Here is a 23,537-nt window from a genome sequence, read left to right on the forward strand (position 1 = left end):
GTTGTGTGTCTTACCTAGTCCTTAATTAGGATGAGGCAGAACACCAGAACCTGAGTGGAGCACAGAGTTCAAGAAGTGCCACAGAGAAAACAAAGCAGATACTTTCCTCCCAGATATCATTCACTCTGTGCATCATAGGTGGTTCTTTTCAGCCAATTAGAGCAGCGAGAAACCAGTGTGGATTACAGCTTCCTATATGTATGAGCTGTAGGCATTCAGTGTTCAGAATTACACTTGGTTGAAAAAGTATGGCTTAGGTAGCTGCTGACAGTCCAGTATCTGTTGTTGGCACCTGCTTGCCTAATTTCCATATAGTTACACCCGCCCCCTTGGGCCTTGCACGTCAAAATACGTTTCGATAGGCTTAAACGTAAATTTACTTGATGGCACTATTTGTTAGTTTTAACAAATCCCTTGAGATGTCCTGTGCATTCCTGCAAAGCTCTGCATCGCAAACTTCTTCCTGATCCCAGCGTAAGGCTGTTTCTATTTTCAGAAGGTCTCCTTCCTGAGTCTGTTTGGCTGGCTAGAAGCAAGTGCTCAGAACAGAGCATCCTTTCTGTATCCCGAACTCCTTTCTTCCTTCCCAGCTAGACAAGAAAACAAATACTGAGAGCAGCACGTGCGCAAGCGTCGGGTGCTGCTGCTGGATCTGCCTTTACGCTCGGCTGCCCAGCTCGGACGTGCGCCCCCCGCCGTGTTTAGATGATACCTTTATTTGCAAAGGCGAAGAGGCAGATCCAGCCTACCCACCCCCACCCCCACCCCTCTCCGATCTGAAACGGACATGTCTTTGGCCATCCGCTTTCCTCGCCTCCTCATTGTTGCACGCGCGTTACGTTGTTGCCAACAAAGGCGATGTAGCAAAACCACACAGAAGGGGGGCAAATGATCATAGCAGCGAGGAAGGAAAAGCCCGTCTTGCGATGTGTCACACATCCATAAGGGGATGCTTCTGCCTGGCTTTTGCATAACCCTGGTTTGCCTGCCTCTTTTTCTCCTCCTTTTCCGAAGGAGGCAGCGCTGGAGAACGGGGGGGGGGGGGGCGCCGAGCGGGAGGGGAAGAAGACCGAGAGCCGAGAGCGAGCGAGCGAGGGGGCGGCCGGGGGCTCTCGCTGCCCTTCTCCCACAGAACGACCTTCCCCGCGGAAGGCGCTGCTGTGGGTGCGCGGCGCCAAGAGGGGGCCGCGAGAAACCGAGGGGGTGGCGGTCCCTCACAACAGGAGCCCCCTCTGCCTGCGCGCTCCGTCAGCCTCGGCTCTCCTTCTCGCCCACCCCAACCCGGCCGAGCGGCTCCGACTTCCTCGGCGAGCGGGTCGAAACCGCGAGGCTTCGCTGCAGGGGGGTGGGGGGGTGGGAGGCGAAGCGGGAAGACCGCGGCGACACCAGCCGGCGTCTTCCACAGCAGCAGCAGCAGCAGCGACCCCGCGCGCGCCTCACATCACCACCAGCAGCCCAGCCACCCTCTCTCCCCCCCCCACCTCGCTCGGTCGCGCGCCCGCCGGTCGCGCGCGTGCGCGAGCCCCAGGCTGAGTCCTTTCTCTCTCCGTGTCTCCCTCTCCTGCTTCTCTCTCTGTCTTTCTCCGAGCCTCCTCCATCCAGCACCGGCGCCGAGGATGGGCAGCGAGAGCGCGCGCAGGAGCAGCCCCGGCTCGGCCGCTCCCCCCTGCGCCCGCTCTTGCTCGTGCTGCTCCTCTTGCCCCGCTGCCCCCAGGGCGGCGCCTCGGCTGCGCTCCCGCCTTTTCCCACCGAGGACGGGTGAGTGAAGGAGTGGCTCCTCCCTCGGAGCACCTGCTCTAGCCGGCGAAGGGGGTGGCGGCGGGGGGCGGGCGAGGGGTGAATTTTGGCGCGCTCTCGGTCTTCGGGGCAAGTGGCGGGCGGCTGCCTGAGGGGGACAAGTCAGTCAGTCAGTCAGCGGCATTCCTGCCCCGCAGGGAAAGGGAGCAGGCTCGCCTTTGGGCAGCCCCTCATAGCAGAGGAAACCGTCGGAGGGAAGGAGAGCGAGAAAGGGAGCCTGTTCTTGGGACGAGGATAGAAACAACAGCTTCCCAATCTCGGGTCCAGCGCCCCAGAACCCTCCAGCGTGGTTTTTGAATAGCACGTGTCCCTCTTGGCCTCTGGGAACACTGGGCACCTTCTTCCTCTCGCTCATCCTTTTTTTACCCATTTTGAGTCCTCAGCCCAGCCGAAGAGACCTTTCTCTGAGAGCTGCTCCTTTCCGAGCAGCTATTAACTTTTCCTGATTTTTTTGGTGCTTGTTTCGAAAGAGAGAAGTGGATGAAGAGGAGCTGTGGAGGTTTTCCCCCTCGACAGTCCCTTCATGCCCTTGCAGGCTTCTCTCCTTTCCCTCCTCCTCCTCCTGCTCCTTGCCGTACAATGAAGTCTTTAAAAGAGATTCCTGCTTGCCCGCTAGCTGGCTGGGCTCGCGCCAGGACTTCTCCACGGGAGCGCTGGACCATTCCTCGCGACTGAGCAAAGAATGCCATCTATGCAGAAGAAGAGGGCACCCTGCACACCTGGCTCTCCAGGGCTGCGGTGATGTGATTGGGGGCCATAGGTAAGCCGTTAGGATGCTCTCAGGGCGAAGGCAGGAAGGAGACGCCAAAAATGAATGGCCAAAGCACCCCACCCCTCTTCTTAGGTCTCCTTCCAGATGGGAGAATGGGGACGTTGCATTACTGAAATGCCTTTTTCCTCTTCCCCCTCCCTTTATATCGCTGTAGGCTGTGTAGTATTTTCAGACTATTTTCAGTATTTCAGTAGTGCTCTGTGGAAGGGTTGTTATGACAGCAGTTTCTCTCTCCACTCACCCCCCAACACCCCATCATTACTTTATAGACAGCATCGCTGACTACGTTAGAAACATAGGTTTTTGAGCCTGTTGCTGAAGTAACTCTGCAATCTTGTAATCTTGGAAATATGAGCACACACATACACCTGAGTCAGTGTTTATTGTAATAATGGTTCTGCTGAACTGAAGAAATTGGAGCATGTAGTAGTAATCCTACTATAATTCCTATTTGGGTTTTCGGTTTTCAGTGCATGTGTGTCTGTCAAATATGACAAAGGGACTTTTCTTCGTTTATACTGCAGCAGCATATATTTTGGATTATAGGACGGAATGCTTTAAAAGCACACACACACCACATTCATACACAGTAAGTTTCACAGGCACAGTAAAATGTCTTTTTGAATACTGGTATCTACCTAGAAACCAAGGTTGTAGCACTTGATTTGTGAACCTGCACTTGATTTGTGAGCATTGACAGTAACTTTTGAGAGCTGCTGTATTGCTGAAAACTAGGTAGTGATTACTAATAGTTGAAACGTTGTTGGTAGTTCAGAACTATCAGTTCCATGGGTTTTTATGGCAATGAGTCAGTCTGTCATTACTAGTAATGGTTATGTCATGGAGGGTTTGCTTTTCTATCACCATACTGTATTAAGCTGTAGCTCAAAAGCTATTGCTCTGATTTCTCTTCCCAAAAAAATTATTTTCAGAAAAAATATAGCATTTGTATATATATGCATACAGTGGTGTCACATGTGAAAAAAGAGAGAAGTGGTTCCTTGTTCTCTCTTTTTTCACACGCGGCATCATTGTATGCATATGTATACAAATGCTACATTTGTGGTACCTTGTTTCATCTTAACCTTCACCTTCCCCCGCCCTTTTAAGGTAAGCATTATCTCATTAGCCACATGTGAAGGGTTGTAACTTAAACATAGAATTCTACCTCCCCCTCGTTTTAAAGGCTTTTGCATTTGTACCACTTCAGCCTAGACCTATGAGAAGTTTACCTCCATATATTTATAAACCTTTGTTCTATGGAGAATAGGAAAGGACTACAGTAGAATAAAATAACTAGAGGAAGAAATAAAATGGAAAATGCAACACAGTGCCTTTGTTTGCAAAAATAAAATAAGTGTCTAATATGTTCACCATAATATAGGGAATGAAAAATTAAATAGAATAATTGTTATGCACTAGTAATAAAGGGAATAAAATAAGAAATAATTGCATCTATAGACAAAGAAGAATTCTGCAGACTTGCCTTTGTACAAACACTGGTTAGGCAAAGTAATTTATTAAGAAATTGGAATTAATTGAAACATTTGTTATTGGATTGTACATTACATTAAAGCAAATATCAGCTGGAACTCTTATCCCTTAAACTGAACCAACATCATGAACAGGCACCATGATCTGTGTAGCAGCAGTTGCTTCAGATACCTTACAGTTTGACATAAGCCTGTTGCTGCTGGTTCAATAAAACTCTGATGACGGTGCTTAGTTAGGAAAACTCCAGGCACTGAACCCAATCTAGAGATCCTCTGTGTGTGACAGGTGGCTGCATGCCTGCATGCTGTTGTACATGAGGGGTCTCTATTTGCACCCACCATAAAGATAGTTAGCTCCATTGGAGTGAGACTAAGGCAGGACTAGGGGAAACAATTTTAATTCATTGATCCCACTTTTTCAAGCAAATGCCAGCCAACTACTGTTAAGAGATTAACATACGCAGGCTTAATTCTGCAAATAATATGACGGAACAGCCTTGGATGCTGAATAGAAAGGTTTAGCCCCCATCCACAAGCACATTTTAGGTATATGAGACGCACTCATTATGGTGACCTGCACCCAGATTGGTTTTGCCAATCAGCATGAAATTCTAGTATCCCATCTACACCTGGGGAATATCTGCACCAGAATAATCACTGACGGGGTGAAGGTGAATTTTAGCTTAGACTGAGTTTAGGATAATACTTCAACAGAGGTATATGGAAGATACTTGGGGCTTATTGATTTTTAAGAAGGATTGGGCTGGCAATTTGTACTTCTGTGTGTGTGTTTTATTTATATACCTTGGACTCTGATTTATTAAAACAAAATAATCAAAGTTCAACAGTATATGCTTATCTTGCTTTGTCTTTGTAACAGCTCTGTCAAGGTAAGAAGTTAAGTCGTCCAAGGCCAATGGCTGAGCATTATAGCTGAGTGGATGGCTGAAGTAGGGGGGGGGCATGTTCAATCATCTCACTGGTTTATAAATGTGTATGACTAAATTGGTTAATTTTACCTGCAAGGGTGGGGGGGGGAGGAAATATGCTGGATAAAAGAGCTTTCCACTACTAATGCTCTTAAATGATAGTTTAATATATCTGAAATATATGAATTATATTATTTCATGAAATAATGTTTTAAGTACAGTGGGTTATATAGCAAAATGTATATTTAAAATAATACTATGAGAATTTACTGTGTTTTAAAAAACTAGAATGCAGCTGAGTCCAAATGTTGATTTGGGGCGTGCGTTTTGGAAAATGCTACTGAATTCTAAACTGTGATTCTGTATTAATCATATGCAATCAGTTGGTTGGAACAACTGAAGAAGATATTATATTGGAAACATTATTGAAAACATTAAAATGGTGTGATACAGGTAAAGATATAAACTTCAGTAATGAATTAGAGAACAGTGGCTGAAATTCTTCACTGAAAAAGAGGCAATGGAAAGAAAAAGTCCTTTCGAGGTTCCAAGGGCATGGAAAGTATTAATGTGATAACCAGAACAGACAACAATAAAGAATATAATGAAAATAACAACACTGTAATACTATATAATATTTAGAACTTTCAAGTGTTTAAGGCTCTTCTCAGGTTTTGTTTCAGCAACCCTTATCTCTAGAATGATTGCAGTTAATACAAATTCTTGTTAAAGATTACATGAATTTTCACAAATTATTTGGCTGTGGGGTTTTTTCCCCCTCTCTGTGTTTTTTCTCTCTGTACCCAGAGAGGATAACAAGAAAGTTTTCTTTAAAACATGCATATATATTTTTTCTACTTAAATCATAAACCTTAAACATTTATATCACATTAAGCATCTCTTTCAAAATAACCAATTTCAAATGACTTGGGATTTAATAGAATGGGTGGCAGCCAACGTTTTGCCTAATACAATTGGATTTTCCCTTCCTCTCTTGCTCTCTGTAGCCCCCCTGCACACTCCCCAAATCTGCTTGGTAGTGTTTGTGGGGACCCCTGAAACACATATGGGGGACACATGAGGGATTATAGGGAGGGGAAAGTGTAGGGGAAGTCATGTTGCACAAACAGAAATTAATAACACAATCAGGTGGACATCACTTACTTATAATGGAGCTGGTTTGGGGTTTTGTGGCCAATGATCTCCCTGTATATGCAAAGTGCATATATCCCCTGTTTGAGAGGCATTGATTCAACCTGTTAAATAAGGGAGACTTTGTAAGCTAGGACACTGAATCCCCCATGTTTCAGGACAGAATTTATGGGATATGGCAGTGGTGTCCAAACTTTTTTCAAAGAGGGCCAGATTTGATGAAGTGAAGGTAGGGTTTTTTAGGATTGAAGTTGTTGAACTTCTTGTAGGGTTGGAGTTGTTGAGCTTCTTTTAGCAGAAGTTACTGAAGTTTTTTTAGGATTTTACCCCAGGAAATAAACTACCACAGAGGCCGGATTAAACCAACTGGCAGGCCGGATTAGGCCCCCAAAACGGACTTTGGCCATACCTGGGATATGGAGACCCTCCATGGTCATGTGTTAAGAGTGCTTGGGAGTTCCATCTCTTTTCTTTGGGTGCTTAAGGAAGAAATGCAGATATAATGCTCTGGGGCATGGTCTCCCCCTCCCTGCTCAGTCCATTATCCCAAGCTTACAAATGTAGCCTACATTTTCCATAAAGGTTACACCCTTCCTTTTCCCCTAAATATAAAACCGCAGAACAGTTGAGAAATCCTAAAACACTTGACAACACTTTTACAACTGTACAATAAAAACTGCAACTAAAATAATAAAACTAAACAAATAAAGATAGGTAGCTGTGTTGGTCTGCCATAGTCAAAACAAAAAAAAATCCTTCCAGTAGCACCTTAAAGACCAACTAAGTTAGTTCTTGGTATGAGCTTTCGTGTGCAGGTATCTGAAGAAGTGTGCATGCACACGAAAGCTCATACCAAGAACTAACTTAGTTGGTCTTTAAGGTGCTACTGGAAGGAATTTTTTTTGTTTAAACAAATAAAGCAATGGAATAAAACTGGAAAATTCACCTATGATTCAGAAGAACAGATTCCTTCATTTAACATAATCCTGCAAATAGCTTGGAGCATGATGTCTAGTCCTTGCTTGGTAGCATTGACCATGGAGTGCTGGATTTGATGCAGCAGGAGTGGTGAGCAGGATGACATTGTCCCTTTCTATGAAGTTATCATCTTCGGGTCTTTCAGTGGTACTGGAACGTGGTTTAATGTGAGATACATTTCTTGTGACTTTGCAGATCCTGTCTGCGCAGTGTCCGTTGTGTTCATGTAGAGTAGTTTCTGTCACTAATGGAATTGGGCAGGCACCTTCAGTGTACTCCTTTTCACACTTGCTAAAAATGTTTTTGTTTTGGCAAGCCTGTATAAACATGTAGATTGTGGGCATGTGTTTCAATCTGATTTTTGGTTTATTGCTGATTTTAATTGTTTTTGAGTGTTTTACATAGTTGGATTTTTTTGCTGCTAATTCTGTTATTTTATTCTATTTGTAAACTGTTTTGGGGTTTTACTACAATCACTTTGTATATAAAACTTGCTAAATAAATAAATAAATCCATAGCCAAGACCCACTTCCCAGGGTTCTAGGCATGGTGTAGTCCTGTGCTATCATAAATGAGCTGTTTTGCTTTGCTGGACTTATATACTCCTGGTATTTTGTCAGGATTATTTGATTAGTTATTTGGAATCCTCTTTTCTCATGTAAACAAGAAAGCAAAGTGTTGAGAGCTGATGATGGAGACATTCACATTGGTCTCACATTGGTTTTAGTGGGAGTGTTTTAATTTAGCCCAAATTTGCTGTTGGTTTGTCACATTACATTGTAAATGAGGAGAGTATAAGATCAAAAAGGTTTGGCATCTCCCTTGCCACTACTCCCCAACTCCAACCATTTTTGTTTCTTATTCTGGCAATGTACTATAAGCAATTACAGTGGCATTTCATAAAGCCTGCACAATGACAATGTTATGACAGTATTAATCGACTACATCATGCACAGACATAAGGGATCTAGTAGCAATATTATCCATGTCCATTAGGAATTACTCATGAATATTATTGTCCTTGACTTATGCTTGATGATTTAATAACTCCGTCCTGCAACACCTTCATTCTAAACAAACTTTTTTGAAAGTAAGTTGCCCTGAAATCACTGGGGATTATTTCAGCTGATTGTTAAATAAATGGATAATCTTACTACAGTGAGTAAATGAAGACACCATTGCAGCATTTTAAAATTATTATTATTGCATAGGCTAAGTAAGATGATGAAGCACATCATTAATTTCATGAATCTGAAGAGGTCTTGGTGAAAATCACAAATTTGGTATGTACTCTTACCAAGGTCAGGGATGTGGGTGGCACTGTGGTCTAAACCACTGAGTCTCTTGGGGATTGCTGATCAGAAGGTCGGCAGTTCGAATTCCTGTGATGGGGTGAGGTCCTGTTGCTCGGTCCCAGCTCCTGCCAACCTAGCAGTTTGAAAGCATGCCAAAAAGTGCAAGTAGATAAATTGGCACCGCTCTGGCGGGAAGGTATACGGTGTTTCTGTGCAACGCTCTGGTCTCGGTGTTCCATTGCTCCAGAAGCGACTTAGTCATGCTGGCCACATGACCCGGAAAAACTGTGGACAAACACCAGATCCCTTGGCCTGTAAAGTGAGATGAGCACCGCAACCCCAGAGTCGTCTGCGACTGGACTTAACTATCAGGGGTCCTTTACTTTTACCTTACCAAGGTCAATATACTTTTGCTGTTTCCATTGCTTCTCCTTTCCTCTTTGTATTTTTTCATTTTGAATGTACTTTTACATAACCAGTTTTCACAGAGAATGATGAAATAAAAAAATCAGTTATTTGAAGCATGCATTGATAAGTTAAATAATTCAAAACCTGCATTTTGAGCGTTCTAAAATAGAATGTAACAAGTGGCACCTGCAACAAAAACTTACACTGTGTGAATTCTTGTGCAAGGTTATGTGCAAGTGTGGCAGAACAACACTAGTGTTTCTTACCTTATTTTCCCTAAAGACTACCACTCAAGTTGCAAGTGAGGTCTACTTCACACACTGCCGAGCAGCCTTAGAGTAATTCATGTGGATGTCATGAAAGCATTGATGCCTCCCTTAAGACAGCTTCTGTGTCTATACCTTCTGCATGGCAGACAAAAATTCAACAAGTGCACTGATGGGGACATGATCATCTGTGAATTCTGCCTGTTCAGCTGTTAAAGTCATGGGGAATAAAATATGGCAGCCCTGCAGACTGATGTAATGTTATGAGAATAAATGTACCAGTTATGCAGTGACAGTTTTATTATATAGGCATTAATTGGCTGTGTTCAGATATTCATTTCAATTTCATCTGCAGCCTGTGAACTAGTGCCATGGCTCCATACTCCTCCCTCCCCTCCTCTACTAGTACATCAGCTTCAGGATAGAGATCATTGCTTACATTAACCCCAAATTCTTCATTGCATTCAAACTTAGGAACTCTAGCTTAATGTTGATTAACAAACCCGTGTAATAAACTAGGATCTGATCAGGACTTATTATTCTGCCATGTTACCCAACATTAAACCAGTCTTCTTACGGAAATGTAATGGCAAGTTAGGAACAACTTTTGCAAACTGAAGTTTTCTAATGTTTACAGATTCATTTCCAGTCCTTTCTAGCAACTTTTCCCAGAATTAGAATAAGTAAAAGTGCCACTTGCTTTAATAATGAACTCAGGTAGTGAGTGCCAACAGGATTGTAACCCAAATGGGGAAACAAAGGGAAGGTACCAGCTCGACCAGTGCAACCAATTTGTCCAAATTCCAAAGCAAATGAACACTATTTTGCCCAGAACTTTAAGAGACTTTTGAAGACTCAATAGTGCTTTGAATGGAGGTTCTGTAGGCTACCTGATACCATTGTGAGATCAGGTGATCAGTGGGTGGGTGACTCCAGCCACCTGTCAGTCTTGGATTTTGAGGGCTGGGGAAGATAATAATGTGACCTACTGGCCAAGTCCAGTTCCTTACCCCGGTTGTATAGTATCCTGGATGAATTCATGGTTGGCTAGCAGAAATCATGAACAGGAGCATTCTTCTTATGAGGGGGAAACTATTACAACATGTAGTTTCAAGACCCACCTATGCTAGATCCGGAGTCTCCAAGGATTAAACCCTCATCCCATATGGTCCTGGCCACCAGAAGCCAGTTCTAATAAATATGTCTTGAACTGCTTCTGGAGGATGGCCAGGCAGCTCTGGCAAGATGCCTACTTAGATGTGTTAAGGATTTTCTACTGTCTCAGGAAATGTAGCTGCACCTAGGTTAGAATACACAGATAAAAGCAAGTTAAAATTTCAATGAGACAAGACAAGAAAATAATCAAATAAAAAATACATCAAAACAACGTGTCAATATAGTACAATCACAAAAGCAGCAGCAGCAGCAGCAAACTCTTCCCTCCCCTAATTTAAAACACTCACAGAAGTAGTCAGGTAGAAAAGGTTTTCACTTGCTGTTGACTAGTACTACATAAGGATGTCAAGGTTCAACTAAGGAAGGACAAATCTGTGAATTTTGGTTTCTCTCACATTGTTATATTTCCAATCTTAGGCCCACTTCTCCACATTCCCACATCATTGTGATGTTAAAAAAAAGTTCTCATTAAAATTCACCAGCCTTTTAATGCAAATTTCTCCTGATACACATTTTTTTAAACATTGCTTGTTCAGAAAGAAGCGTGAATTTCAAAGCATAGCTGCATTTCAGTTTGTGTATTTTTTCATATTAATTAAAGAGTTTTGCACTGAAATGTGAACCGGACCAAATTTCTTCCTTATGCTGGTTCAACCCAAAAAGATTAAAGATTTGTCAGTGCAATTCAAGTTCATGGAGCAACCACCTTCTGTCCCTTTTCCCTGTCCCCATGAACCCAGAAACTTACTGGTGATAGTGTTGGAGGCAGCAGCAAATACCGACAGAGCATATTCTCATGCCAGGGATGGGACTGAGACCATCCTATTGGCACAATTTATGCCAGAAATAATGCCCACCCACCCCAGGTTTATGAGATTAGTGGCTCCAGTCCATCCCCAGCTGGAGATGACACCTCTAAGACCACCTTCTGTCTTTCCTGTTGCCATAGGTAAATTGCTATGCCTTAGGGGAATAGGAATGGTAGTTTGGGAGCAAGTAGAATCTTGGGTACCATTCTCAGCTTGGTATGACTCACAAGGCTGTGAATACTCACAGTATTCCTAATATGAGAGTTGTCTAGCTACGTGTCCCTTGGCACAAGGTATTATCCAAAAGCAGAATTATATCATATAAGTTCTTTACTTGAAACATGATATACACTCTAGTATTCTCCAGCAGGAGGAGAAGACACAAATCAGAGGGTACAAGTTATGCTTTTTCTCCCCTACAGCACAATAAAGAGAATTTCGGTGGGCATTGTATGTTCTTTCCAGCTTTCTAGAGCATTCCTTCCCTCATTAGTGTTTTTAAGTGCTGTTGAAAGCATGCGAGTGAAGCTAGAGTTTTGCCTTCATCACCTTGAGCTTCAGGAGTTGAGACAGTTAAGGATAAGATAATTGGAGTAACTTTTTGCTCAGTTACAATTTTTGAACACATATCTATATACTTTGATTCTTTAAAATGCTATTGAATGTTTTCAGTATAGGCATTAGCAACACAAATATAATAGTGTGATCTTCAATATTTGAATCAGGAAATTGCAATCTCTTAAATACTTATTAACATATTCACACACAATTAGCAGTTGTTGGGGTATATATATATATATATATATATATATATATATATATATATATACACACACACACATATATATATATGGATTGCATTACTTGTTACAGGAAGCCATAAAAAATGCAAAACAGGAATTTATACTGATGAAATTGTGATTTATGTTATAGTAAACGTTCAAAATGTTATGAATGTTGGCAGGCACATGTAAATACTGACAATACTGGGTGAATTTTGTGAATACCCAAATTTAGACATTGACTGCAGCATATGCATATTCAGATAAGAATGAGCAGATTTCCCTATTTATATTCCTCTTTCTTTCTTTCTTTCTTTCTTTCTTTCTTGTTTTGGGGGTTTGTTCTGCTCTTATCTAATTTAATATAGGAAATTCTTAAAATTAATTCCAAAATTGGCACGTGGACTATTGGCCACAGTTTAGGTCACATCATTTTTGGTATTGCACTGTTTAACATTATTCTATACGATAAGAGTATTTTTTTGAGGGGGTACCTGTTATATTTTAAGAGCATTATTATTAAGCAGCATAACATATCCATTGCTTGTCATGAACTAGTTGGATGCAGAGAGGTGGTGGAAGGAAAGATGGCTTAGAACCCAAGTTGTCTTGGTGGGACAATGATTGTCCAGAGGAGGGCAACCAAAATGGTCAAAGGCCTGGAAACGATGCCTTATGAGGAACGGCTAAGGGAGCTGGGTATGTTTAGCCTGGAGAAGAGGAGGTTAAGGGGTGATATGATAGCCATGTTCAAATATATAAAAGGATGTCACATAGAGGAGGGAGAAAGGTTGTTTTCTGCTGCTCCAGAGAAGCGGACACGGAGCAATGGATCCAAAATACAAGAAAGAAGATTCCACCTAAACATTAGGAAGAACTTCCTGACAGTAAGAGCTGTTTTACAGTGGAATTTGCTGCCAAGGAGTGTGGTGGAGTCTCATTCTTTGGAGGTCTTTAAGCAGAGGCTTGACAACCATATGTCAGGAGTTCTCTGATGGTGTTTCCTGCTTGGCAGGGGGTTGGACTCGATGGCCCTTGTGGTCTCTTCCAACTCTATGATTCTATGATTCTATGATTCTATGTGTGGGCAGAGGGAGAAGAGGGAGAAGAATTTGAAGAGGAGGTTTTGGAAGCTGAAGGGGTAACAGGGCTTAGTGAGCTGGCAATGTCTGTGGCAGAGAAGTCCAGAATCAGAGGGAAAAGCTGAAACAGGGTAGGAGGGAAGCCAAGAGGCAAAGATGAGTCAGACTGGTGAAGAGTCACAGGTGTGTCAGGGGATAAAAAAATTCTATGTACTCACCTTCTGCCTTGCCCAAAGCAAAATTGCCCGGCAGTGGATATGGCAATTTCTATGTTAGATTATCTGCCACCACCCATTCCACGTCATACATGCATGGTAGAATTGCCTTGCTACTGTACATGTTTACTCAGTACTATTTGAGAGCCACAACAGCAGCAACAAGTTTGAAAAATATTTTGCTGAGCTCCTGCTTCTCCATCTGCACTACTAGATGCTATCAAGGTAGGAATCTTTGCCAAAGGAATTGATTATTGTTAATGTTCAAACACAATGCTATACCCAACTAAGTCCCTTTAAAATCAATGGCCTTGTTAGTCACAACTAACTTGAGTCCATTGATTTCAATGCATCTACTCTGAGTATGGCTTAGTTGCACACAACCCACAGAGAGTAAGTTACACATTTTACTCTTTTAAACATTGTAACAGTACCCAAAGCCTCAACCCTCTTGTCACTATGTTTGCTAGAGGCTTTGTTCCTCCATAACAGCAAGGAACAGAAACATCACCTGAGGTGTGCATAAATCCAAAAGAAAGTGGTTTCACTGAGTTGATCCAAATGAAATATCTGGATCAAAATGAAATATCTTGTCAGGTTTACAAAATGAAATATCTTCTCAGGTTTGCACCTCATAAGGTTGTTTTTTTCCATGACCAATATATCATGTACATATTAAACCTTAGAAACCCAAAGTCCCATTTTGATGCTGGCTTTCTCTCATGCTAGCCTTCCTATTGCTGAATCACAAGTTAAAAAATAAATGGTTTTAAACATGTTTTTTTGGTCTGGGGAAGCTCTGCCTCTTATCTTCCAGAACCCATCCTATTAGGCATGCAGAAGAATGACTTGCTCTCATTTGTAAGTTACTGAGACTGATTTTTAGGATTTATATCCAGTGTTAGGACCAGTTCAGAAACACTGTTTGTTTTATTTAAATGCAGCTAGTATTTCTTTTGCTTTGATAACTATCTTAGAGACCTGAGGTTGAGTACTGAGCCTTTGCTTGGGCAGTCTTGCCCACACTGACTATTCTGCCTCAAGGCACTTAATTACTAAGAGGAAAGCTGATCTCTGGCTGTTCCCTTTGAGATACTATAGGTCTGGATTCTATGTGCTCAGAGTAAAGTATTAAAATACAGGTAGTGGTGGCACTACCATCTGTAAATTACCCCAGGGGCATTTCAGTATTCCTTAATCCATTGGAAACTGAAGCTCTTTAATTGGCATACATGCTTCCCTTCAGTATATCTTTCTGTAGCATGCCTGGCATTTGACCTTTTCCTCAAACTACTTCATAAACTGTTTAGGATGGTTGTAATTTTATTTGGTCTGATGCAGACTTCTTTATAGCAGAAACATTTTAAATAAATAAATCCCACAGTAGGGGTAAAATCTATTTATTTTAAAAGTAAATAAATTTATAAGACGTTCTCTGAACAGAGAAGAATACGCTGCTGATAATTGTTAACACAAAGAAGCATTTAAATCAATGATAACATGCAGTTTTAATCTCTGTTGAAATCAGAAATTTTCTTGTATAACAAGCAAAGGCTAACCCATTAGAAATAGATTATGTATAGCAAATGAAATATAGATTATGTATTTATTATCATGGACTCTATATTTCACTCTAAGACGAGCAAGTCACCTATAAATATTAGGATCCATATAACAGTCCACAAATAGTGTCTGAATTTGGAAAGTTTCAAAGAAGCTTTTAATGCAGATATATTGTTTTCAGGGGGATGCAGGTGGCGCTGTGGGTTAAACAAGAGCAACGGGGTGAGCTCCCATTGCTGGGTCCCTGATTCTGCCAACCTAGCAGTTCGAAAGCACGTCAAAGTGCAAGTAGATAAATAGGTATTGCTCTGGCGGGAAGGCAAACAGCGTTTCCGTGCGCTGCTCTGGTTCTCCAGAAGCTGCTTAGTCATGCTGGCCACATGACCCAGAAGCTTTACGCTGCCTCCCTCGGGCAATAAAGCGAGATGAGCGACACAACCCCACAGTTGGTCATGACTGGACCTAATGGTCAGGAGTCCCTTTACCTTTATTATTTTGAGAGCATATATTAGCACAGGATCCAGGTGAACATGAGACTAATATACCTTTGCTCCATTGACTGTTTTGTTTTTTAATAGGGCTATCATGGCTTCTTATGTAGCAATGTGAAGTAGACCGACTTTTGACAGCGCTTTCTAGAAGGGATGTCATCTACTTGGCCACCTCAACCAGCATTTCTACATTGCATTATAATAAAAGGTTCATGACTGAACTAGGGGATGCAATTTTGACTTTTTTGCTTTTAATTTGAAAATGTCACAGTGATATAATTTTCTTTTGCTTTCCTTGAGTGTTTATTGCACTCAGCAATTATGATTTTTCCCCTTGCTGTGCAGCTTTGTAAAATATTTATTTTACCCTCATAATAATTAATTATACAATTAATGTTTTCCTTGCCCTCTAGAATATGCTGTGCCCATATTATTATTTGCAAACTGTGAGGTAAAATTGTAGAGCTTTAAGGGAGCCATGGTCAGAGGGTTTGTTGCTCACCGAAGGCATTCCATTAATTCCATCCATACCACATATCATCTTGTCATTGTTTTCCTTATTTTGGTAATATTTGCATACCAAAAGTACATGGAGGGACACAGGAAAAGATACGTATTGTTTGACATGGCTTGCTGTCCTAACTGGGCAGGGCTTTTCCCTCTTTTTACATAGGGGTACTCATTTTCAGCATGTTCCTGTGTAATCATCTAGTTTGTTGCTAAGCCACTAGCAAAGGTTGGAGTTTAATATTCTGTAGTGGCTGGTAAGCATTTAAGCATCCCAATTTAAAATAAATAATTCCAGGGCTCCTTCTCTTTTCTTTTCCAAAATTATTTGACATTGCAAACCTGCAATACTTAACATTTGTCCTGTGTTTTATGTGAGAGGTGGGGAAATGCAACCAGCCAGAAATTACCAGCCTTTCACGGATCACTTTGGCATATGGAAAGGGCCACCCACCTGTCAATCACAAAGCATCATATAACATCAGGAGATTGTTAATTTTATCTGTGACTTGTCTTCAAGTTGCAGCTATAAAAGAAGTATCAGGACAACAGAAAAATGTGCAGAAACTCAAGAAGCACTGGATTTTGCATGCAAAAGAAGAATCATGAGTGCACATTGCAGGACCTGCAGTTTGAACTTGCCCATACCTGGCGTCATCAGGCACTTTAAATGTGGGTGTGGCTCACTAACAATAGCTTGACAGGCCAATCTTTGAGGTTTGGTGCGGCTATTAGACCCTTGGGCTGGTTGTGGCCCACTGTTCTACACACTAACATAATTGAAAAGCAGCAAATGAGTTTCTTTCTGTCATACATATTTTGTATGTATGTAGCCTGCAGCATATTCACTTGCAGGTTCTAGAATGTGGAAGATTTTATTTAGACTATACAGAACAGGATGATGATTAAACCTAAGTGTAGCAAATGACAGAAACCCCTCTGTATGCAATTTCATTAAATCACAAGTAGATGCCTTCTGTCTACACAACAATAATAAAAGATGCAATATTAAACTGAATTATTCCATAAATAAGTAGATTTGTTGTAAATAACATGCAACTGTGTCGGGCTGTAAGCAGATCCTTAATTCTAATTATATCAAGTTGAATTATTATCGTTGAAGACAGCTAAACCACTGAATTAAAGTTGGCTTTCATTTAAAAAAACAACACTTTTATGGGCTTGAATCTTGGCATATGAATGCAGCAGAAAAAATATATTAGAAAATTGTTATTAGATTAATGCAGCCTAACATATATTTTAGCAGTGGTAATTTAAAAATTGTACTCTTTTGGGTGGCTCTTGCTGCAATACAGCAAAAAACAGTTCTTTCCTAATTTTGCTCTCTAACAGTCTCATGGAGTCCCAGTAACTGGAACTGGGTATGTCTGTAGCCTCAATACCTTGCAAATCTTTAGCATCAACAATCTTATAAAAACCTCAATGACTTTTTGCACATCTCTTTTCAAATTTTTGGCTATGAAGCGATTAAGAAATTCTCCTTTGTGTAATATCTTCTAAACTATTATTAGAAGATACGGAAATGTCAGATCTCCATTGTGAAGTTCTTACTTCCCATTTGTCTAATATTTAAACATTCTTTTCAATAGCTTTAAAGGGTCAATGGTAGTGGAGAATGTAACTGATCACCCTTGATTTCACCTTTGGAAATCTGAGGCACATTTAGTTGCATTCAGTTTTGTTCCATTTTGCTTCTCCCATTTGTCAATAGGTAAAACTTTTCAAGTTCCCAGGAAAACAGTACCTCCTTATGAACAGATGCCCTAGAGAAGCTTTCTTTTGTGTGAATATGTTTCATTCAGTAAAAAGGGTGGTATAATGAACATGTCAGCTTAATTTTCAGTAAAAATGCTGGATTTCCTTTTGCTGAAATGAGAGGAGCAATCACAGGAGTTATGAAAGGAGAACTCTATTCATGAGCACTGGAAGTTTGATAACATGAAGTGCAATAGTGAGAAATGGTCAGGCTTTGAAGCAAAGGACAAAACTACTTTGAGTAAAGCAACTGAGCACTATGGAAGTTCCACTGAACAAGGAACAAACATATAGACATTAAATTCCATACAATGGAGCACAACGCTTTGTCCAAAACATTGGTGGCTGAATTAATACATCTTCTCTAGCTGTGCAGCAATACCAGAATGACATCACCACAAACTCCATATAATACAAGGGAGGCACATTTTTAATAAAAAAAAACCTAAATGTAATGGTATGACATCTAATATTTTGTTGGTTTTGTGGGGTGAATAAATATAATGATGAGGAATAATATACATTGCAGAACATTTTCCTATGATGTGCAAAGTTTCAGGGACTTTCCTACATTAAACTAAAAGAGAAAGTAAAACAATATCACTGTCATAAGGAGGGGGAAATAATTTGTGCTAAGGACTCATTAGCACCCTAAAGCTATAGTATAATTTATTTAGAAATAAAGGTTTACATGATTGAGATTTAAGTCCCTGTCACCCAGTAGCTCTGCGTTCTCTGAGTCAGCACTTAGTGCTGAACCATATAGAGACTGCAGATTAAAGCAGAAGTCACCACCCACCCTTTTTGTTCTCAGGTACCCATATATGTTTATTTTAGGGAAAGTTAAGTTATTTGAGCTCATCTTTTAGTAGAAAAATGGCAAAAATTGAAAGGATTAAGTATATTTCCCCCATGTAGTGGCCTTTACAGTCAAATGCAATGCGTGGGGCAGTTGTGTCTCATTTTTGTATAAGTTTGCCTTATTAATGTAGTATAAAACAAGGATGAGGGTCTAGTTGCTGCACAATCAAAGGAGTTCACAAGGAAAGAAACAAAATCCAGCCTTCCTCCGTCTTGCCTAGCTAAGTTGTGCTCTTTTAAGTCATATTTTCCCCAGCCTACCTTCAGTACTGGAAGTGAGCCAGGCAGGGAGAAAATGCCATAAATCTACACAGCACAGCAAGGTGTGGTGAAAGAAGGAGCAAATTTAACTCTGTTTTCTCACATGCTCATTTTGCAGTATAGAGTAGACCCCTATCCCTGCTTTATAAATTAACAATACAAGTACACGTTTTAAGATTCATGTTAATTTGCTCTGCACATCTAGTTTGCAGAGTCTGAAGATCCATTTTGCAACACAGAAACCTCCATGTGTTTAATGACTGCCCGCACAGTGGCCTGTAATTCATATACTCCAATCACCTGCATACCACACGTACAGCTGACATGAACAGAACATTTGCAAAAGGCTTATGCTTCTAGTTACCTTCAGTTAATTTGGCTGGAGTGTTGTTTTCCTGAGATCAAAAAATTGTGCAAGATGCTTTTTGCATTTCATCAAATTAGAACATGTAGTTTCCCACGGTGGTATTTTGAATCCATTTTTGTTCGTACCTTTCTTTTGTTAATTCAGTAGCCACTAAGACTTGCTCTTATTACGTATCTAAGTCCATCAGAAAATGACTGCTAATTATTTCCCTATGTCCTAGACAGGTTGAAACTGTCACTTCTGTTTAGAACAGGCAAATGCTCCTTATTCACCTAACTCTAATGGAACTGTCAAATTATGGTAATGTCAGACCAGAGCCTGGGCACACCAATTCAGAATCTGTTTATTCTTATTTTTATCTGATGAACTCAGTGCTTGCTTTGTATATTGCTAGTTCTTTAGAAGTTATGGTTTTAATTATACTTGTAAACCACCCTGAATGAAGTGCATGCATTAGAATAGTGGGGTAGAAGTTTGCATTTAAATAAAATAAATGAACTTATTGGAGGATGGGGGTAAAACTTAGGAGGAAAGGCTTGATGGGCCAAGATAGAAAGGAGATACTAAACAGAATTCAAGAGGCAAAAACCAAGGCATTCAACATCATGCTATTCCACAAGTTTCTAAGGAGAGACCATCTATGTCAGTTTCTCAACTGTGAAGGAGGGAAAATGTCACCAGCATCTCAAACCTCACCAAGAAGTCATCCGTCAATTCAGAGCTGTTGCTTTAACCCCTCCTGATTAACTAATCATCAATATTTGGGAAGTGCCTTGAAAGGAAAAGATCATGTCTATTAGAGTAATAATTGATGTTAGTCAGACATCTGAGAGTTTTTTTATTTTATTTGGGAAGACCATAGCCATTTACCTGGCTTACAAAATACTGCAGCAGTAAATGTGGAAAAACAAGTAGTAACTTGTATTTACTAATAGAGTAATCTGTATCTCTCCTTTTTAAAATATATTTTAAATGAATATTTCTGGAAGAACCTAAAATAGGGTGCTATATTTTCAAATTATCCTCAGCCTATGCCAATCTGGCATATTGTTTTTCTTGTAAAGGTAGCATGCATCTTATCCTGATGACTACTATCCCAGCAAACCTGCTAACTTATAGACATGTTTAGGGTGCAGTTCTGAGAGCATTGTATTCAGGCAACAAGTCAGTTGTTTTTCACAGAAATTGGTTCTTTCTCTACTATTTTCCATTGTGTACACAACTGTAATAGTCCACAACCAGGTGAGAATCCAATTCTACACATCTTTGTTCAGAAGCGAGTGATAATAAATGTAATAAATAAACCCTACTTAACAAGTAAATGTTCATGATTGAAGCCTTACAATGCCAGCCAAGTCATTATCATTGGTGGTTGTCATTGCCTGCATTTAACACCCAGGTGTGCCAACAACTGTTTTAAGAATGTCCTTCCTTTCTTAATGGGAATTAAATATCATATTAAAAGGTCAGAGATGGAAATATTATGCTAATTTACAATGTTATATCCAATGGTCTTTTAAAGCAGACACTGACATTCCACAATTGCTCACACAAACAACATCAAACGTTGTAGGTTGTATAAGAGAAAGTTAATTCATCTGAAATAGATGTGAGTTACACATCTGAGAAAGTTAATTCATCTGAAATAGATGTGAGTTACACAGTACTCATCTTCAGAATGGACCTTTCATCTCATTCCAGGATAAATGATGCACAGTTCTATTCCACTGTAAAATTCTGGAACATTGTAATTAATGCCATTTGCTGTGGCTGCCAGTATTACGTAGTATCATCACACTATGCATTCATTTGGCAAAATTGCAGTCAATTGACATTTAAAATTCAGTGCTGTTCACTTTTGTGGTTCTGCTTCCAATGTGTTCAGTCCTCCAGTTGCATTTTTTCTTGGCATCCCCTGCCTTCCGAAGAATCCTTGGTAGATTGCTCTCTGTAAGAATAGGAAGCAACAGCAGACGTAGTAAGCAATTGTTTGGCTGAGGGCCATGATGTCTGTCAGCTGCACTTTGATCAAATATGATGTGATTGAACTGCCTTTCATTTCTTTAGATAGAACACATCTCAAAACTTTACATATATACTGAACAGCAGCTGATACTATAATGGACAGACAAGAGATAAGTTCCAAAGAAAACAGTGAAATTTAATTTACTGAATAACACAATTTTCATTTTCCTTAGTTTGATTAATGTAGACAGTGAGATAGTCCTTAATTACATTTTTCTCTAATAGTGTTTGGGCTTTATAATTGGAAATAATAATTTACAGTGAATGTAAAAAAACTAAATATTTTAAATACACACTATAATATTTTGTCTGCGTTCACGGTGGTATACCCTTATTTTAAAACATTTCCACCATCTAATAATTTAAAATTTTATACCTTGCTTTTCTTTTTAGATTAAATTCAAAGCAGCTTACAAAAAATAATATAATACATAAACCATAATACAATAAACACAACATATGCTTCAAATTACAATGGCAGTCCATTTTGCAGTATTTGACAGAAATAGCTTTAGGTGATAGACACAAAACATTATTTTGGACTAAAGGTAACTCTGATATATTACAAAGGTCTGCAACAAGCAGTGAGCAAAACCAAAGAGCTAGCAGACTAAAAGTGAAACCATAATGTAGGATAGCCCTATTAATGGGCAAACCCATCTCTGATCCATGCATGTCATAACCTGCATGATGCAAAACAAGGCAAGGAGGCACTAGTTGGCTCCAACCACACCAGAAGGTCTAAAGAGGCTTAAATAGCTAATCACTGCTGCCTACCTGATTGGCCAATATGCCCCATGTGGCAGGGAATTAATGCTCTTATGTTCCATAGTCATGTATCTCCAGCCTGACTTCAACCAGAACAGAATAAATCAATCCCCCTCTTGCGTACGTAGGGATGGCATTTTAAAGCTTCATAGCATGCAACATCAGGATAATATTTTGCCTTTAGTATGTGTGAAAAAGTGACCTATAGAAATTATTTGAAATCTTAACTTCCTGCTCCAGCAGAATGAACCCTCTGCTTCTGTTGCTAACATTGCTGTGGTTATCAGTGGCAAAAAAAGTTTAAAAGAAAATAAATCAGAAAGGGGAAACCACTCGGGAGTTACTAGGAGTTATTCTGCAAGCAGAAAAATGCATAAAAAATTAAAAAGAGAAGACGTGGTGAGGCTGTTATCCTTAATGGAGGCCCTAAGCTCTTCTTATCAAGATCTTAAACTTGAAGTACTATTGTTTGGCCATCTCATTTAATTACTAATTTTACAGTCCCTAAGTTTAGTTTCTGTCTTATTCTCTCCCACCCCTTCATAGATCTGAAGAGTTCTGTGAATCACAGTCTCTGCCTGGCTTCTTTCCCCAGAGTCCAGGATACTTATTTCTTTTCTTTAGCTTTCCTGCTCCAGGGTGGTGAAATTTCCAGATGCTGGCCTCTGCAAGCTGTGGAGCTTCCAAAGTATAGGGCTGTTGCTTCCCTCTCCCTATTTGCCTTATCCTTTGTCTACTGATTAGGGTGGCACTGATGCACCCATTCCTGTCTTGTCACTATGCCAACCAATTTCCAGACCGACTGTGTTTATACTTGACTGAAGACTGGAGCTTCATGTCAACAGTTTAGGATGGGCATTGCATTCATGGTGTCCAAGCCTTCAGTGTAGTATTTCATAATATATATACAAAAGGAGTCAACAACTGGCTGCCCTTGGGTTATACTTTCCCTGTGAGGTGCTGCTTGTCCACCAGTTGCTTCCACAAAAGTAGAGGAGGGAAGATATGAAGGGAGTGGCAGCTGTGGCAACTAGCCTTCCAAGAATCCCACTTGGCTAGTACGAAGTGTGTATCATCCCCTTCCTCCTCTCAAAATGACTTTTCAGCAGAACTGGTTATTGAACAGGGTTATTCTCTGTAGAATAATTTTATTCTCTGTTATTCTCTGACTTTTCAGCAGAACTGGTTATTGAACAGGGTTATTCAATGTAGCCATTGCATCTGGAGTGGAAATAAAATGTTTCAAGAAGCTAAGTTTTGAAAAAGAAAAACAATCCAGTCCAGCAATGGTAACCTTGTGACAAACTGCCACTTTTATTTACCCTTCCCAAATGGTGTGGAGTTCAATGAGCTGTAGAGTATGGTTACCATGTGTATGTTCATCATTCACTGCCTATCGCATAAAGTGATGACTTGCATGGGTGAATGAGCTATCAAAGATCAATCACCACAGACAGGATTTCCATTATCAGCCAGTGTTTCCACCTCAAATAATTACGTCTTGAGTTGATATTTGACACATTCGACAGGGTGCTATCAAGGGTTCAGCAGTAATCAACTTCTTAGGCACAATATTTGACTTCTACATTATGAAAGCATTGCTTTGGTATTTGCTTATATAAGATTAATTTTATGGCAGCATTCTGAGCAGGAAATTTGCAACAAAGGATGAGCATGTGAGCATATGGTACATAGCAGAAGATCAAAAGCTTGTTTTGTGGAAGTAAGCATGAGGGTTTTTGATATTAATGTTGGTAAATAAAA

The 23,537-nt window shown here is 40.3% G+C and overlaps 1 protein-coding gene across 3 annotated transcripts in view; it reads left to right on the forward strand.

Moving 5' to 3' along the window:
* The first annotated feature begins 1,110 nt into the window (after nucleotides 1–1,110).
* FUT9 (fucosyltransferase 9) overlaps nucleotides 1,111–23,537 on the forward strand; it is a 48,627-nt gene continuing 26,200 nt past the window's right edge. For 2 of the 3 annotated variants that reach the window (XM_083730608.1, XM_083730607.1), the window contains exon 1: nucleotides 1,111–1,758. In XM_083730608.1, coding sequence (XP_083586734.1) covers nucleotides 1,617–1,758 — 142 coding nt within the window. In that variant the 5' untranslated portion in view covers nucleotides 1,111–1,616. Of the gene's footprint in view, nucleotides 1,759–2,139; nucleotides 2,558–23,537 lie in introns of those variants that run through there. The other variant, XM_083730609.1, reaches the window with a different exon arrangement.

This window comes from Podarcis gaigeae (genome assembly GCF_964106915.1).
Source record: "Podarcis gaigeae genome assembly, chromosome: 3".
NCBI classification, from domain to species: Eukaryota; Metazoa; Chordata; class Lepidosauria; order Squamata; family Lacertidae; genus Podarcis; species Podarcis gaigeae.